At 38.5% G+C, this 19,000-nt stretch overlaps 2 protein-coding genes across 8 annotated transcripts; both read left to right on the top strand.

Annotated features, from left to right (window-relative positions):
• The first annotated feature begins 1,811 nt into the window (after nt 1-1,811).
• On the top strand, nt 1,812-11,426 carry wdtc1 (WD and tetratricopeptide repeats 1). Of its 7 annotated transcripts, none has more exons than XM_074654136.1 (16): nt 1,812-1,880; nt 2,592-2,733; nt 3,260-3,343; nt 4,009-4,055; nt 4,713-4,824; nt 5,441-5,628; nt 6,467-6,649; nt 6,773-6,867; nt 7,021-7,136; nt 7,230-7,305; nt 7,422-7,518; nt 7,610-7,780; nt 7,870-8,105; nt 8,431-8,599; nt 9,400-9,592; nt 9,773-11,426. In XM_074654136.1, exons 2-16 carry the CDS (start codon nt 2,668-2,670, stop codon nt 9,968-9,970), a joined length of 2,031 nt encoding a protein of 676 aa, XP_074510237.1. In that variant the 5' UTR covers nt 1,812-1,880; nt 2,592-2,667; the 3' UTR covers nt 9,971-11,426. The 7 variants fall into 7 exon arrangements, with proteins under 7 accessions (XP_074510237.1, XP_074510242.1, XP_074510240.1 ...); XM_074654141.1 differs by having other exon boundaries at nt 1,828-1,880; nt 8,434-8,599; XM_074654139.1 differs by having other exon boundaries at nt 1,831-1,983.
• A 1,295-nt stretch (nt 11,427-12,721) lies between these two features.
• Nucleotides 12,722-17,976, top strand: LOC141779351 (transmembrane protein 222-like). The gene is made up of 6 exons (XM_074654134.1): nt 12,722-12,921; nt 13,160-13,244; nt 14,514-14,545; nt 14,629-14,725; nt 15,753-15,883; nt 17,153-17,976. Exons 1-6 carry the CDS (start codon nt 12,803-12,805, stop codon nt 17,238-17,240), a joined length of 552 nt encoding a protein of 183 aa, XP_074510235.1. The 5' UTR covers nt 12,722-12,802; the 3' UTR covers nt 17,241-17,976.
• The last annotated feature ends 1,024 nt before the right edge of the window (nt 17,977-19,000 follow it).

Genomic DNA, 19,000 nt, shown 5'->3' with positions numbered 1-19,000 from the left:
AGCAAACAGCACTTTATATCTATTTATTTAACTTTAATTCAGTCCTGTTACCTGGTGCTACTTTTTAATGTAGCCATTAGTGGTGTATTGTGTTTTAATGTGTAACGTGTGTCTGTCTGGATGTGGTCTGTTGTTCTAATGTATTCTTTTAATAGCAGTTTTTGCACATTCGAACCAAAGACAAATTTCTGCCTTTTGTACACGAAAAGCAGACAATAAAGTATTTTCTTTTTCTTCTATAAGTATTTCTTCTTTCTCGTTCTATGTAACTAGTACATAAAGGTGACTGTCTCACTTTATTCCTTCATTTTTTTTTCTTCAATATTATATATATTGTTTTTTTGTTCATTTTGAAACAACAGAACAAACATTCACAAACGTCCCCAATAATAACATTCTCGGTACAAATAAACTTAACAAACCTAATATTAATATAAAATAAGCCAGTATAAATACAGGAAAAACATATTATATACAAAAAAAGATCAAATAAGTAAAAAGAATATACATAAGTAATAAATAAAATAAAATAAAAAACATAAAATAAAATAAAATCTATTTATATATACATATATATACTGTAGACATATATACATAGATACACATATATGCACACGCAGTATATACACATACAAAAACACACATACATATAATCAATTCAAATAAATCAGTGTACAATTCAGTAACTTTATTCCTTCATTTACAATAAAATGGATTTTCCCCTCATAATGCTTGGATATGCTGTAAAAGTACATGTCAGTAATTGGCTGTTAATAAGAACGAGGAATTATCCTTTATAATAATAATAATAATAATACATTTATTTATATAGCACTTCTCAAAACAGATGTTACAGAGTGCTTCACAAGACAATAAAAGCAGATAAATAAAGTAAAAGATATGGTAACTGCTAAAACACAACATCAGACAATAAAAGCAGATAGAGTAAAACAAATATGGTAACTGCTAAAACAGAACATCACAGAACATATCAATAATAATAGAAGTGGTAAAATAGTAGGACAAGTTGATAAACAAATATACAGTATATATACATAAATGTGTATAAATGTACACATGCGTCCAGAAACGGATGTATGCATACATATATTCATAACCTTCTACTTATAGGAATGCTATCCTAAAAAAAAAAGTGTTTTCAAAAGTTGTCAACTTTAGTATCACATAAAACGCTGTATAGACTGTATAGTTATTATTTGCAGCTTATTTGCTTTTATTTGTGCTATATAAATTGTTGTTAATATCTTAATAATATACGCCTTAAAGGAGATTTTCATGTCTTTTATATTATTATGCAGGTTTAATTACTATATAAAAACTGTTAAACTATCAAAACGCTCAATATACGCAGAAATACGCACAGCCCGTATTCAGAAATTGTGAGTTTGAAACAAACCATTAGGATTTCTGTCCATTTGTGATGTCACAAATATACAATATTTAGACCATTACATGGTTTTAAACAAAAACATTCTAAATGTGTCCCAGTTTATTTCCTGGTTGCAGTGTGTATGTGAATGACATCATCTGACACAACATGGAACCAAACTGTTTCCTAGCAACGCAATTCCGTTGAAATGCACTAAAACGGAGCGTTTCAGACAGAGGTTGAATACAAGTATATTCAGGCAGACAGTTTGGGGGAAAAAAGTGTTTTCTTTAACATTACAGCATGTTAACATGTTCTAGTAGAAACACAAAATACAAGTATGAACCTGAAAATGAGCATGATATGAGACCTTTAATTTGTAGGTGGGATGCTTTTATTCTGAAATAAAACCCAGAGCGGAAGTTATTGCTTGTTACGTGAGTGACGTGCTGGTCTCAGTGGGAGGAGGGTTGTGTTCATGTCACAGAAGGTATTAGCGAGAAATCCTGTCAACAAACTCACATAGAGTGTGATTTATCACGTTTATTAAATGGACATCTCTTGACAGAAGACATTTGAGTTGAAGGAAAGCGGTGAGATTGCTTTAGTAGCGGTGGATTATAAAGTAAAGCGTCTCTAATGTTTACTGTTACATGAAGTGGACGGTGTGTTTAGCTAGCAAGGTAACGACTGCTAACGGAGAGCTAATAGCGTTACTGGTCTCTTAAAGGCCCGATGCAGAGCTGGATAACTCTGATACCTGCAGGCTAACAGAGCCTTAATGTTAAATAATAGTCAGGTGTTTTGTGGAAACAGTCAGTGGATTATAATACTGACTGTAGCTGCATCAGCTAACATGCTAGTTAGCTACATTAAGTCGCCTTGTTGTTGCTGGTTGACGCTGAGCTGTGTGTGTGTTTAAGGCTCTGGTGTGAGCAAAGTCACAGTTACATGACATGTTTCAGCTGTTTTTAATGCATAATTAGTGAATAATTCAAAGGGTTACCACCTTCTCCTTACCTTTGCTGTATAACTGACACTAGAGTAAGGTGAAATCACTGCCTTCCTGTGTTATATCTACCATATCTTAATGTTTTTCCTTACCAAATCTTTATCTTATGCACTTTCTGCTTGGTAAAGCACTTTGAATTGCCATTGTGTATGACATTTGCTATATAAATAAACCTGCCTTGCCTTGCAGCGCATTCTCCAAGAAAACAGAGTAAATGTCATCTGAGCTCTGACCCCTGGAAACCTCCAGCCCCAGATCCTAATTTATGTTTTGTGGTGAGGCCATGACTACTGTCAACATCACCAAAGACATCCTGCACAGGCAGATCAGAGTGAGTAAACAAAGTGTGCAGAGCATCCTGTGAGCTCAATCTATTACACAACGAACTGATAAAAACTGATGGAAAGATCCCTCAACCAAAAGGATTGTTTACATTTTGTGTTGATCCTTTCTTTATGTACAACACCTCTCTAGGGAGGACAAAGGAGGACGGTCTGCAGGACAGATAATAATGCACACAGTGCATTTTCATAGACTAAGCTACTGGAGTTATCCTGACTATACTCATTTTGAACAGTCTCGTCTGCACTATATTCACTTTTTTAATAGTCCTGTATCACAGCTGTTACCCTGCACTATATTCACTTTTAACAGTTTTTCTTCATTTTTTTTGTACTTTGCAGTACTAACTTTTTTACTGCCTTTTTACTAACATGTTTTTCACTATGCAACTGTGATGCTGAAAACTTGAATTTCCCCCGGGATCAATAAAGTTACTATCTATCTATCTATCTATCTATTTATCTATCTATCTTATGTGCAAAAGTCTGATGGAGACTTTGATTCATGTCTTTTAGGACAATAATGCATCAGGCTTCCAAAGGTTCTACCATGTGACTGATCCTTTCATCAAAAGACTTGGACTGGAGGCTGAGCTTCAGGTCGGTGACAGCAAGTGTGTGTGTGTGTGTGTGTGTGTGTGGAAAAGGGAAAGGGAAAGGGAGAACATATTTCTGTGTATTATCAAACACCACTGTACCTTGTATGCGGCTGCTAAATGGCCATCTCTGTATCTCTGACTTTCGCATTAGTTGGCTCCTATATATATATAAATCGCTCCTTGGACTGGTTCCTTCATATCTGAGTACATACATGTACAAGAACCAAAATCAATATGGCCCGCGCTCTCACAATATTCAACAGATGTTGGTCCCAAAGGTTAGAACTAGGAGCTAGGCAAAAAACGTTTTAAATACGCTGCTCCTTCTTCCTGGAGTAATGTACAGAAGGACCTGAAATTGTCAGAGCTGGTTACTATGGGGGGAATTTAAGTCTATTCTAAAGGATCAAGAATGAATTTCTCATTGAAGCATTTTTCCAGATTGACCCGTTTTGTGCATTATAGCTGTTTTTGTGTTGCATGAAAAACTGGACAGTATGCTCGTTCACTTGTGGCGCGTAACTGTTGTATTTGTCTGCTTGTATTGTTTGTTTTTATTGTTGTAACAATGTCTGTGCTGCCCTCTTGGCCAGGTCACTCTTTAATCTCAATGAGTTTTTACCTGGTTAAATAAATTCTACCTATCTGTCTTCTCTGTCTCAACAGGGCCACACCGGCTGCGTCAACTGTTTGGAATGGAATGAACGAGGAGAGTAAGTCTTGTAAATTTCACCTTATGTACAATTATAGTCTCTGACCTGGGATCACTGGCTGCTTTACATCACTGTATAACTATAGTCTTATCCTTAGGTACTTTATACACACCGTATGTACCATGAAGGCCTATTATGGCCGGGTTATATGTCCAAATAAAATTAGTATGCTGTTATGTTTCAGTTCTAAATGATGCTGTTTCACTGCTTATTGCCAACAATGACACAACAGGCACACCATGTCTCCAAAAATTGTTCTTTAAGCAGTTGATTATTTAACGTTATCTCTGTTGATCCAGTTCGTTTGCTTGTTTCTATGGCTGCAGAAGGCTGTGTTTGCGTGTCAATTTGTTTCATATGTGGCAACGGGTGTTGAAATGGGCAGTAGACGGGATCACACCGGCCAAAACAAAAACAGACGTTCCGTTCCGGTCTGGAATGGAATGGAAATTTCAAAGGAGAACATCCCGGCATTGTTGTCGGAGAAGCCAGTATTTCAACTTAGCATGTTTCCTAAATCTCTGATGACATATCAGGGGCCTTTTATGATTTATTACATTAAATATATAACATATTGGTCCTTTTTAAATGGCATTAGTAGTTAAGAGCCTGAACGAATGTTGCTTGACCTGTCCTGGTGATTCTCTTTGTTTGCAGTTTACTGGCCTCAGGCTCAGATGATCAACATGCCATCATCTGGGATCCCTTCAGGCACAAGAAGCTTATAACTATGCACACAGGTCACGCAGCAAATATATTCTCTGTAAAGGTAAGGAGGGCTGATTGTAAGATGGATACATTGGATGGTAGGAGTGGAAAGTGGGCTGAAATTATTTTCAGTGGCTGCATGTTGATAATCTAGTCATGATTTGATTAAAATGTGAAAATTCTGGATGTCATATGAACAAATGCTCTGCAGGTAAGACACTTTGCTCTGCCTCACCTCACCCCTTCTTTAGTTAAAAATGCTCTCTATGATACAAGTTCACTTCCTGTACATTAGGTGGCACTGTTGGCCATTTAATGAGACTTGTTTGATTGAAAACCATCTTTGTACAAGACACAATTATATTGCAGAATCGCCACAGGGGGTATACCACTGTAGCTCCATCACAGAAAGCTTGTTAATGAGGTCAAATACTGGAGGGAATATGTTACAGTATAAGATGATGTGGAGGTGGCGTTTAAAGCTATTTATCAGACTGTGATCCACAGCATAGAAATGGGCATATTAATGGACTGGTCATTTAATTGCTCTCTGTGTAAACACCTTTGCCTTAATCTGTGGTTACTGGCAATAATCGGATCACTATATGCTTGAAAGAGAAGCCTTCGGAAACGGTACTTATCAATTAATTGTGGTGTTTTTTTGTGTGTCCGTACAGTTCCTCCCTCACTCCGGGGACAGGATTTTGATAACGGGTGCTGCGGACACAAAGGTCCACGTGCACGACCTGTCGGTGAAGGAAACCATCCACATGTTTTCCGATCACACCAACAGAGTCAAACGCATCGCCACAGCTCCCATGTGGCCCAACACCTTCTGGAGTGCTGCTGAGGACGGCATCATCAGGTTCGAATTAAATCACCTTGTTCTGTTTAAACAAAGGCAAAAGATATATCCCGCGCCAGGGCTGCAGTCAAGTCCAACTTAATCGAGTCCAAGTCAAGTCCAAGACCAGGTCCAGTCGAGACCGAGTCCAGACCAAGTCCTAAGGCGGTTGAGACCAAGTCAAGACCGAGTCCATAGCAAATCGAGTCCTGTTCAAGACCATAATAAGCAATAGTGTCTTTCCAATGCTAATATGGTGATTAATGAGTTGGGATGGACAGAAATAATCTATCTATAAACAATATTGATCTATACTCTAACATGAAACTAATCAATGCATAGAATTTAGGTTTGAGGATCATTACAGTCTAACGTTACATTCATAAACCTTGAATTTGATCTGATATTTGCTACTGATGTGTCTACCCCGGGCACCACCCCCAATATGACCATAAGCAGGGACATTTTCATTTTCATTCAATTCTCAATTTCAATTTATATATTGAGACTATTATTTATGCAAATAGCATAGACGAGGAAGCAGGCGTGCTGCGTTCAGGGATATTGTTAGTGGCGGCGCTGCGCCATTGAACGCATACAGGGGAAACACTAGTGAAATCCTTTAACGTTCTATATAACTGATCCCAAATCAGTAGCCAGGAACAACTTGACCAGTTCTCAATAGCTGAGCCTGACACCAAGGCAAGTCTTAGTCCAACAAGGCATGAGTCCAAGGCTTGTGCAGGACTTCAAAAAAGTTTACTCAAGACCAACCAAGACTAGACTTGAGTGCTACAGCCCTGTCCCTCGCCTAATTCTGCTACAGCTAATGTGTTTACTTTGTCCATGTTCACTACAGACAATACGACTTGCGAGAGAGCAGTAAGCGCTCGGAGGTGCTGATCGACTTGACAGAGTTCTGTGGTCAGCTGGTCGAGGCCAAGTGTCTAGCTGTGAACCCACGGGACAACAACTACCTGGCAGTGGGAGCCAACGGGCCTTTTGTTCGCCTTTATGACATCAGGATGATTAACAACTACAGGTGGGTTTGGGTTCTGACGTCATTCTGTGGTAATAATTATTCAACATCCGCTCAAATGTGGTTTTGACATAGACGTGCACAACTAGGTTTTTTAACCAGTTTTTTTTTTTTTCGTTAACACAGGAAATCTATGAGTCAGAGCACCTCAGCAGCTGTGCACACATTCTGTGAAAGACAGAAGCCGATCCCAGACGGAGCCGGGCAGTATTACGTTGCAGGTGCATATATGGTTTTAATTGTCAGGTATCCAATTTATTTAATGGGTGCATTTGTGTTCAAATTATATAGGAATGACATGAGGAAATGTGCAGGTTGAAAGGTACTGTGCAGGATGTGGTTGAATAACATTAGCTTCTGTTTGAATGCTCCAGGGCACCTGCCTGTGAAACTCCCAGACTACAATAATCGCCTGAGGGTCCTGGTGGCCACCTATGTCACCTTCAGTCCCGATGGCACTGAGCTGCTAGTTAACATGGGTGGTGAACAGGTAACGCTTCTTAGAACAAACAAGGAATGGCGAGAGGAGTTATCAATTTCTGTTTCTTTGTTTAAACATTACATTCGTATGGTTGTCTTCCAGGTGTATCTGTTTGACTTGACGTTTAAACAGAGGCCATACACTTTCTTGATTCCAAAAAAGTGCCAGTCATCAACAGGTAGGTCTGTGCCATATACATATATTAACAAAAGTTCTCGAAGGGTGGCTCATAAAAGTACATAAAGTACCATATCTCTAGATGTATTGGTGGTTTCTGAAACTTTTGCTTCCCAGGAGACGTACAGAACGGAAAGACAACCAACGGCGTCTCCAACGGAATACTCTTGCCAACCAGCCGTATTCGATTTGCCGGAAACGAGATGCGATCTAGGTTTGTCTTCTCACCCTGTCAGTGATTGACTGTTTAAAGGTTTGATCATGGATACACTTGAGTGATGTTTCCTCTGCTCTCTTTGTTTTAGTGCTGCTGAGCTCCCCGCTCACTTGGAGAAGATAAAGCAACAAGCCAATGACGCATTCGCGCGGCAGCAGTGGACGCAGGCCATCCAGCTGTACAGTTTAGGCATTCACGAGGCCAGCTGCAACGCCATGCTGTATGGGAACCGCGCGGCGGCATACATGAAACGCAAATGGTAGGCCTCATTTTGTCGCCCGCGCAGAGATGATCACCTTCTCCTGAACGCCATAAAAGCAAGTGTTTGTTTACACGTGTGATTCACAGGGATGGAGACCATTACGACGCCCTCAGGGACTGCTTGAAGGCTCTGACTCTAAACCCTGGTCACCTGAAGGCTCATTTCAGGCTGGCGCGGTGTCTGTTTGAGCTGAAGTATGTGTCTGAAGCTCTGGAGTGTCTGGATGATTTCAAAGGAAAGTTTCCAGAGCAGGCGCACAGTAGTGCCTGTGATTCCTTGGATAAAGATATCAAGGCTGCTCTCTTCACCAAGACAGAAACAGGTAGAAAAGAGTGAACTGGTACTTTGCTGATTTGCAGTAGCTCTCATTTGTTAAAGAAATACAGTATGTAAACAGTTTGATCTTGACATGAACATACAAACCACACTGCCACAGGATAATCCCTTTACTTACAAAGTATGCAAATGCAGTTGGGAGAGTGAAACGGCGCTAAAACAAATCTTTTGTACTGGTACTGTAAGTAAACAGCTGTCTTGTATGTGTGTATTTATGTTAGTTTTGCATTTCAAGAGTAACAGACAGCCCTTGTTTAAAACAATTTTTTGTAAGCGTAAAAGTATGATTTTTTTTTTTTTCTCCTCACCAGCAGAAGATAAGAAGGCCAACAGCTCCATTCGATTCCACTCATTCAGTCGGAAGGAGTCCATCCCCGAAGACGAGCTGGTGCTGAGAGAGCGCAGCTTTGACTACAAGCACAGATACTGTGGGCACTGCAACACCACCACTGATATCAAAGAGGCCAACTTCTTTGGAAGGTCAGTAGATCTCACTTCCCAGTCTGATGAGGCCTCACTAGGGGGCAGTCACAAGCTCTGTGGCTCGAGACAGACAACAATAAATCTACAGTGGAGAATCAGTAGAGCAAAAAACCTACAGTGAAAAGTAGCTTCCATTCATAAATGTAGGCTCTAGGTACTGTATCTACCAGGTTGTTAAAATCACAAAGATCAATCAGACCTTACATCTGTATTACATTACACATAATGTAACACACAAAGCTCAGTTTCCATTGAATTGTATACATATATATATATATATATATATATATATATAACTTTTTAAAAATTTTAATCTGCAGATTATTTTTTAGATTCATTGATTAATCGTTTGGTCTATAAAATGTCAGAAAATTGTGAAAAATGTCCATCCCAGTTTCTCAAAGTCCAAGGTGATGTCTTTAAATGTCTTGTTTTGTCAGTCCAAAACCCAGAGATATTCAGTTTAATATGATATAAAACAGAGAACATCAGGAAATCACCATATTTAAGAGGCTGAAAACAGCATTTTCTGCCATTTTTGCACGAAAAATTACTTTTAACGTTTAATCCATCATCAAAATAGTTGATTATTTTTCTGTCGATCGATTAGTCGATTAATCGTTGCAGCTCTACACCAGAAGTAGGAAAGTCGTGGTTACACTCTTGTGCAGTGAAGTGAGCAATTGCTCTGTGAAAGAAGTTCAGTGTAAAACGGTTGCACAATTGCATGATCACTACGATGTGTCCCAAGAGCGCTGCTCGTCAGGCTGGTCTGAGTGGTTTCCTTTCCTCTACAGCAAAGGGCAGTACATTGTCAGTGGCTCAGACGACGGCTCCTTCTTCATCTGGGAGAAGGAGACCACTAACCTGGTGAGGATCCTGCAGGGGGATGAGTCCATAGTCAACTGCCTGCAGCCTCACCCCACCTACTGCTTCCTGGCTACCAGTGGTATCGACCCTGTGGTTCGATTATGGAACCCTAGACCAGAGGTAAACAACTGAAACTTCGGACCATTTATACATACAGTACATTCTGTTATATTTTGACAAAAGTTGGGCAAAATGTCAGCTCAGTTCATTTAATGTACAAAAAAAATATTTAAACATCCTTTACCATCACAGCTGATTCTGTATCCCCTTTCCCCTCCTCTCTACTTTCTCATAACACAGACAGAGACTGAGAACGGGCGAGTGGTGGAGGACATGGAGAGTGCTGCTCAGGCGAACCAGCGGCGTATGAACGCTGACCCGCTGGAGGTAATGCTGCTCAACATGGGCTATCGCATCACAGGCCTGCGCGGCGTCGGCCCGGACGGCTCAGACGACGAAGACAGCTCAGAGGGACAAGTACAGTGTCGGCCAAGCTAAACAAACTCGTAAGCCATTCTAGAGAATGGATGTAGGAATGAAAGCGCTCTCCCAGCTCCTGTTTGAATCTGTATTTCTCCCCCCAAATCTGACAGAAACATTGAGTGAATGTCATGTCACATCTCTGCACTATGCATCGCCCTCCCCTGTCCAAAGAGAGGACTGGCGGAGACCACTTTGGGGAGAGGAATTCATGGAGGGTGTAGAAGACGCCCATCTCGCCCACTTCAAAGCACCAACCTCAGCCGTCTTCCTCCACCCAGCCGGTGGCAGGGGGACACCTTTTGAGGAGAGCACCTTCCACGTCACCCCCCCCCCCCCGTTTCTCACGAAGGAGGAGGAGTTCAGCCCTTATCCCTCCTCAGGTTTATGTTGGAGAGACACACAACACGTAGAGGGAGAAGCCTGCGCTCACTCGGACGACCTATTTTCAGGTCGGTGTGGCCACACAGTTGCAGTTTCCTCCGTGGAGGATCGGATCACAGACCAGAAGACGCTGGTGCTTTGCTGCATCTCCTGTCTGCTCTACAGTCGGGAGCTAAGAGTCTTAGTGCCCGCTCATCTCAGAAAGGCTGCACACCCAAGTCATTTATTCTAAGTATGACTTGGTCATATTTTCCGTTGGAGTTTTTTGATCACAGGAAGCCTAGAATTTAATTCTCACTCTCCAAGTTGTGAAAGTTGTATTGTTGCTCCAATGAAATGTATTTATGAGCTTTGTTTAGTTTATAACTGTCAGAAAAAAATACAAGTGGTTTCTTCTGCCAAAGGTTGTCATTTCAATGGCCAAGGATTAATGTCTGCTTTATTTGTTTCATTGAAACATCATTTTGGCATAACTTACTCCTTTTAGTTAAAGAGGTTTTACTACAATAGATTGTTGGCGAGATCAACAAGATATCGACAGAAACATTTGTAAAAAAAATAACTTTCTAATACAGTTTTTTGTTATAAATCAAGTCCCATTGATTGCAAACGTTTGGCATGAAATGTCAGTGTGAAACTTCTGTTGGGAATAAGTGGGACACCGATTTTTGGTAATTTTAATTAATTCAAATTGAATTAAAATTACCAATTTTCATTTTTTGGTATATGGCAACTGGGCGCTAAGTATTTGGTGGCGATAGGGTTCCTGCCTTCTAGCTGCGTGGCTCTAGCAATAGTCCTCTACTGCAGTCAGGTGTTCAGTCCTGCTTGCATGAGGCTTCTCTCACCATAGTTGTGGGCAAAAAAGAAAGGACACAGAGCCATCCCATCTGTTACTCAGAGAACGGCTCATTCGGTCTTCTTTGCCCCCAAATAGGGTAATTATTAAGTAATGGGTCCTCAACAACATGCAACACTCGGCTTCCATGTGTTTTACTTTGTTCATTAATTTGACTCTGTTTTTCTTTGAGGGATCCTATAATAACCTTTGTTGCAAGCAAAGAAAAGAATAAAATGATTGAACACCTTGTCTGTATTCTCTTGCTTGTTTGTCCTTTTAGCGTAACAGTTACACAACAGAGACAGCGGTACTGACACTTTACTAACTAGGCTGGGAAGATATACTGTATGTGAGGCTGGTATGAACTTACTCATTCATCAGTGTGTGCTCTACTCCCTGCTTTGCTGACTATTGGGCAACAAATACAGTATGAGGACAGTACATCACAGGCATGAGTAGTTAGGAGAGCATCTCCTAATGAGGTGACCCAGCTTTAGGGGGAGTGGAGGTTACAGTGATAAAAGGTCATGGCTGACTGAGCCTGAGTTTTGGCTGCCAAATAGGGCTGAAACATTAGCTATTTGTAGATGTTTGACAAATCACTGCCGAAATAATGTTGATTTTAAAGCACAAAAACAAACGATTACAATTTGATTACTATATTCTCTTATGCATATACAAAAGAGAGAAATAAAAAGTTGGTTTCAAAACCATATGGAAGTAGACAAGACTCTAAGAAGCACTCTACAAACTACATTAAACAAAAATGGGAGAAAGAGTCAGATTCTATTCTAAGTACTCATTCATTACCCTATACTTGGGAAAAATATCAGAAATTGTTTTACACAAAGATAAATATTTAATAAATGTTTCTCTTGGCAAGTAGTAAGAAAGCCATAACTCGAAAATTGTTGCAGACTGATCCTCCAACATTGGACAAATGGTGGGGTATTATAAATGAAATATATTGTATGGAAAGACTCACATTTATTTTAAGGCTTAAATTGGAAAAAAAGTATTGAGTACTGGGAAAAATGCATTGTGTATTTACACCGTTGATTGAAGTGTGACATTGTATATTAAGGTGTATTTACAAAAATGTACTGTGATCTGACATTGTAACACCCATGATGACCTCATGTTCTTTGTTCTCAAATAAAAAAAAGTTTAAAAAAAAGAAAATAATGTTGATTTTAAACCACATTAGCACATTCAATATTATAAAGTAGCCTTTTATAGTGTAAGATAAGAAGAGCTACATCCAACTGATTTCTCTTGTAGTTGGAGCAGTTCAGACATATTTTTATGAATAATCATACAACAAATAATAAGAAATGCTTAAACATAAATACAAAAAGAAAATAAATAAAAAATAATTTAGTTGTTTTGGTAGAAACGTTGAAACGACTTGAGCACCGCAGTACTCATTAATCCTGATTAAATCACGGCACGCAAACATATCAGCCGACGCACAAATGACTCGTGTTGCGTTCACTGACCGGACGGTCGGCTCGTTCTTCTCTGCTGCGGAGGCGATCAACTGCGCGCTTCCGCTTTCCACGCCGCCTGGCGCCGGCTGTGCGTCACTGTCATCATCTCATGTCACTACTCTACTCCAGGCAGTGATGGCGGAGGTGGACGATACCGACATCATCATGAACTACCACGGAGATTTCCTCAAAAGCGACAGAAAGAACAGCCGCTATCCGTACTGCGTCGTCTGGACGCCTATTCCTATTCTCTCGTAAGAAGCTCACATGTTGTTGTTCCAGCTGGTTTATAGCGTGTAGCTCCTGTTAGCAGCAGGTTGTTATTCTGCTAACATCAGATTAGAAGAAGCACATTTATGTTAGCCAATGGTTAAATCTCATGTTATATATTACCTTTTAGTGATTGCATTAAATGTACTCCAGTTTATAGTGTGTATTCTGATACATAATGTATTGTTGTGTGTTGGGTGCTGGGTGCTCTCTATCCTGCAGGTGGGTGCTCCCCTTCATTGGTCACATGGGGATATGCACCTCTGCTGGGATCATACGGGATTTTGCAGGATCGTACTTTGTCTCTGTGAGTATTGTTGTTGTTTTTTTGTATATATATATATATATGTGTATTTATCAGCTACAATAGGTAGTTTCACCTACTCAGTGTAATAATGGCTCAGCAGAGACAGAAATGAGATGTCATGCTGACTTGCAGAGTACATTGTTAATGAATGGGAGTTGCCAGCAGAGCTGAAGTACACAATAACTTCAAGCATAAATAATAGGGCTGTCAATGCATGACTGCATGATTGCATGATTGTCCATGATTAATCGTAAATTAATTATACATTTTTTAAATCATTTCAAAATGTACCTAAACGGGAGATTTGTCAAGTATTTAATACTCTTTTTTTTATTATTTTATTTTATTTATTTATTTTTCCTTTTTTTGGTTTTACTCAGACATTTACATAAACATACTTAATTAGATACAAATATGAAGTGAACCAACTTTTCCACTTTTTACAATGAAGTTATAGAACACACAAATAGAACATGGGGTGCTTTTCATGTGAAATAAGATAAAATAAATAATAATAATTAAAAAATTACATTTAGAAAAAAATAAAACAATTAGACAAAAGAAGGGCGTTTTGGGGAAATATACTTTTTCCACTACTTCCGAAGAAAGTAATTCTCTCCATTACAAATATTTCATAAATTACATCATACCCGTTCTCTAATGACGGGATATCTGGTTTAAGCCATTTCTTAGTAATTGCTTTTCTAGCAGCTACACTCAATATTCCAAATAAGTATGTTGTTTTAATATTTGTAGATGTTGAAAGTAGAAGACCAAACAGGAGTTAGTATCTAATACTCTTATCAACATGAGAGAGGGCAAATATTCTTGCTTTATGCAAATGTATGTATATATTTATTATTAGAGATCAATTAACAACACAAAACAATGAGAAATATGGTCCAGAAATCCTCACAGGTACTGCACAAAAAATATACACAAATCATAACATGGCAAACTGCAGCCTAACAGGCAACAACAGCTGTCAGTGTGTCAGTCTGCTGAGTTGACTATGACTTGCCCCAAACTGCATGTGATTATCATAAAGTGGGCATGTCAGTAAAGGGGAGACTCGTGGGTACCCATAGAACCCATTTTACTGAGTTCGCTACAACCTTCAAAAGATCAATTGCGTTCACGTGTTAAAGAACTTAGTGGCATTAAAACAAATTTGCATTACCGTGTTATTATCGCGTTAACTTTGACAGCCCTAATAAATACACCTGTATGATTCTTTAAATAATTAAAAATTTTACTTTTTCCCCCCAGGAAGACAACATGGGCTTTGGTAGACCAACAAAGTAAGTATTAATTAAAATATTATGTTTTAATAGTATTAATCACACATTTAAATGAACACATTCATGATTCACTAATATTACAGGTACTGGAAGCTTGATGTGGACAAAGTTTGTGGCAATGGTGCTGTTACATGGGACAAAGCAGTTCATGACGCATCTGAGGAATACAAATGTAGGCCGGTAAGACGATATGTAGGATTTTTGATACACATATGTCCACATTATTATTCATATTGTATTTTTGATAGATTTTTTTCCTCTTTTATCCAAACATTCCTACACAAAATGTAACAAACATTGGACATCGCGTGTACCGGTACATGCTTGCATACCTTCACATTCTGTCCCACTTATACACAGACATGACTTTTGGTCTTGTGTGGGGGGGGACAAGCACAATAGTCATAAATAACTAAATAAATGAATAATAATGATAATCCAAATCAAGTAAATCAGAAGAAGAAGGAAAAAAATAAAATAATATATATATATACACATATATATACGTATATATATATATATATATATATATATATATATATATATATGTATATGTATATATATATATATATATATATATATATATATACATATATATACGTATATATATGTATATATATATATATATATATATATATATACATATATATACGTATATATATGTATATATATATATATATATATATATAAACATATATATACGTATATATATGTATATATATATATATATATATATATATAAATATATATATAAATATATATATTAAAATGTTAAAAAAGAGAAATAATTAAAAAATATATCTTTAAAAAAAAGAAATATATATATATATAGTATAAATTATAATAAAATGAGAGAAATAATAAAAAAAATTTAAAAAATCGTATTATCTTAATATCTAAGAATCAGAGATACTTTATTGATCCCCGGGGGGGATAGTCGCTTTTATATAAACATAAAGAAATGTAAGAAAATATAAATAAAGGAGTAAGTGACATGTAAATGATGCACATAATGCTACAATATAAACACAAATATAAATAAGTACTAAAATTAAAAGTAAGTAAGTAAGTAAGTAAGTAAGTAAGTAAGTAAGTAAGTAAGTAAGAAAAGAAAGAAAAAATAAATCATGATTGCACTATACCAGAAGAGGGAAATACATGTTCAATTATTCATATTGTAATAACTACTTTTTCTGTTTTGTTGAAGCACAATCTGTGCTTAGATAACTGCCATTCCCACGTCGCTATGGCCCTCAACCTTATGCACTACGACAACAGCACGTCTTGGAACATGGCGAAACTGGCTACGCTGTCTCTTATTCGTGGGAAACATGTGAGGTGAGTCTTTGAGCCTCGTTCTGCCATTTTTCTTACCATAAAGAACAATTCACACCTAGAACCAGCCACACTTCCAGGCTAGCATCTTGTTCACAGGTTAATACATTTAGCTATAGAGTGTTTCTTTAATTTGTCTCTCTGCTGAAGCATGATGGTGGGATTTTCTTTTCCTATCATAAGTTAAATTGGTATGCAGTGCACCACTCTTTTGGGCAGTAATATTTGAACATCATATAATTTCATCTAAGATAAAACAACAATTACTTTGTTATCATTTATCAGATTTAGCTCCCATTACAATAAACACTTTTGGGGTTGAATGTTTTGGTCAAGGACACTTGTACATGTGGACAGAAGCAGCGAACCTCCAACCTTAACGGTTTATCCACTCTAGGGCTGCAACTAATGATTACTTTCATTTTCCATTGAACTGTTGATTATTTTCTCAATTAATCAATTAGTTGTTTGTTCTAAAAAAATGTCAGAAATACAAATCACAATTTTTTCTCAAACTGCTTTAAAATCTCTACAACAAATACCCTGTAAAACAACAGATACCCTCTATCCCTACATTTGATAAGGACATTTTAATGGGAATAAATAGATAGCGACACAGGCGGGATTCCTCTTCCAGACGGACAGACACGCAGTAGGTGTTGTATTATACAGAGAAGACAGAAAAAGCAGTAGTACAATCACAAGTTAGTGCTGAGGGGGAAATAAGGTTGCTAACAGTACTGGGCCAAACACAGCTGAAGCATCTTCATCACTAACATGTACACGGTCTTTTTAAATTGCTCCGCTGCTGGACGCTAGTGAGCATTAAGAGACATATGGCTCAGAGTACCCCCCTCATTATTCTCTGCTGACCCACATAGAGACGTCACAGTTTCTGCTGCCTCTGCACATACACTCCCACGGCACAGCAGTCCTTTTAAACACAAGGGGAGTCGCGTAATTCATCACTGACAGCGGCGTTCCCCTCTGTGTCGCCGCTGAAGGTCACATCTCCAGTGGGGCTCCCTGCACCGGCTGGGTGGAGAGGACAGTAGGACGCAGGCTGGGGTGTGTTCAGGGGAGAGAGAGAGAGAGAGAGAGAGAGAGAGAGCTGTAGGCCTCTGGGAGTAAAGAGATTGGACCATGTGATACTTCAACACACCTCATACGTCCTTGTCTTGTCTGTTTCACCCTCTCTGCCACACACACACTCCATAATCCAAGTGTCAATGATTACTCTAACACACATTACCCTCTCTCCGTATCCTTCAGCTGGCCAGCGTTCCTCAAGACCTGGCTACCCTTCTTCATGCTCTGCGGAGTCCTCGGCACGTTCATCCTAACATTCAACCTCCAGTAGTGGAGCGAGAAGTTCCAACGGGATGACTCATAGACATTGGTTATACTTTATACATCGTCATTTGGCTGTTGACGTGAATGATGGTGATGTGTTTTTTGACGGGGACGGTTTGTTTGTACAAAAAAATGAATGGACTTTATTGTGTGTTAGTGATGTATAGTCTACTCTCTAGGAAGGTATTTAAAGGGACAGTGTGTAGGATTTGTTGGCATCTAGCGGTACGGTTGCAGATTGCAACCAACTCTGTACCCCTCCGCTCACTCCTCCCTTTCCAAGACTGTGGTAAAGTGAGCCACTGAGTGCAAAACCGTGGTAACGCCGTTCGTCCCGCTCAGAGGTCATTCTTACTATGATAACACAACTTTAGGAGCAACGGAAGTCAGACGGCGGCTGGCGGTACCACGGTTTTGCACTCTGTGAAGAGGACCCGCTCCCTATGTAGATATGAAGGGCTCATTCTAAGCTAAGGAAAACACAACGATTCTTAGTTTCATGTGATTATACACTAATGAAAACATAGTTATGAATATTATATTCCATTTCTGCCAACAGATCCCCCTCAATGGTTCACACTGTTCCTTTAAAGGGGACATATCGTGCTCATTTTCAGGTTCTTACTTGTATTTTGTGTTTCTACTAGAACATGTTTATATACTGTAATGTTAAAAAAAACACTTTATTTTCCTCGTACTGTCTGCCTGAATATACCTGTATTCACCCTCTGCCTGAAACACTCCGTTTTAGTGCATTTCAACAGAATTGCAACGGAATTGCGTTGCTAGGCAACAGTTTGGGTCCATGTTTACTTCCTGTCAGCTGATGTTATTTACATACACTGCAACAGGAAATAAACTGGGACACATTTAGAATGTTTACATTTGAAACCGTGTAATGGTCTAAATATTGTATATTTGTGACATCACAAATGGACAGAAATCCTCACGGCTTGTTTCAAACCCACAATTTCTGAATACAGGCTGTGTGTATTTCTCCGTATATTGAGCGTTTTGATAGTTTAACAGTATTTATAAAGCACTTAAACCTGCTTTATAATATAAAAGACATGAAAATCTCACTTTTTACGATATGGGACCTTTAAGGGCAAAGCCTTGCTGTTTGTGCGTAGTTTTACAATCAATATTATGTTAAGTATTTATGATTTAGTGAGGCGAATAAGCTACATTATCTTCAAAATTCACCATTACTATTTCTCACATAGTGGGTTCTGTTTGTGTTTTGCTTATTAAGAGTATTATACGAGTATTACACCACAGTGGAGCGATACTGTTGAATCCAGAGATGTACTTTTTCCAAGGAAAGGCAGATGATGAATGTGTTTCCGGACTGGCTAATGTACATTTCAGTGATGAATCGCCACAAAATGGATCACGAAATCTTAACGCTGAAAGTATTCATCAATTATTTGTCTAAGAGATATGAGCCGCTACCAAAGATAGAAATGATGTAGGACCCACATGTGAAAAATAGTGGTGTTACGCTGTAAAATTACCCTCCTTTCAATCCTCTTTCCTGTGGTGTATAAAGACAAATGCGTTTTCTTTAACATCAGTGTATTATTTGCTTCTCTCCAGACAGAATTTGAAGGCTTTCTTTGTGCATTCTCCTGTTAAAATGTTACTTTAACTTTTAATTATGAGCACTACATTACATTTTTGCATCCGTTTTTGATGCTATGTTCCCAAAAGAGTATTATTTATTATTGTATATCTCTATCAGTGTGATATTTCTGTTCCTGTAAC

This window comes from Sebastes fasciatus, chromosome 12 (assembly GCF_043250625.1).
Source record: "Sebastes fasciatus isolate fSebFas1 chromosome 12, fSebFas1.pri, whole genome shotgun sequence".
Classification (NCBI taxonomy): Eukaryota; Metazoa; Chordata; class Actinopteri; order Perciformes; family Sebastidae; genus Sebastes; species Sebastes fasciatus.
The sequence above is the reverse complement of the archived record's forward strand: the minus strand, read 5'-3'. Positions and strand labels throughout refer to the sequence as shown.

Bases quoted from the DNA above. Each gene is read 5' to 3' on its own strand.
- wdtc1 (XM_074654136.1), top strand. From the start codon at position 2,668: ATGTTTTGTGGTGAGGCCATGACTACTGTCAACATCACCAAAGACATC. The intron at 6,868-7,020 runs GTGCATATATGG...TGAATGCTCCAG, and splicing joins CGGGCAGTATTACGTTGCAG to GGCACCTGCCTGTGAAACTC. The intron at 8,600-9,399 runs GTCAGTAGATCT...TTTCCTCTACAG, and splicing joins GAGGCCAACTTCTTTGGAAG to CAAAGGGCAGTACATTGTCA.
- LOC141779351 (XM_074654134.1), top strand. From the start codon at position 12,803: ATGGCGGAGGTGGACGATACCGACATCATCATGAACTACCACGGAGAT. The intron at 12,922-13,159 runs GTAAGAAGCTCA...TCTATCCTGCAG, and splicing joins ACGCCTATTCCTATTCTCTC to GTGGGTGCTCCCCTTCATTG. The intron at 14,546-14,628 runs GTAAGTATTAAT...CTAATATTACAG, and splicing joins GGCTTTGGTAGACCAACAAA to GTACTGGAAGCTTGATGTGG.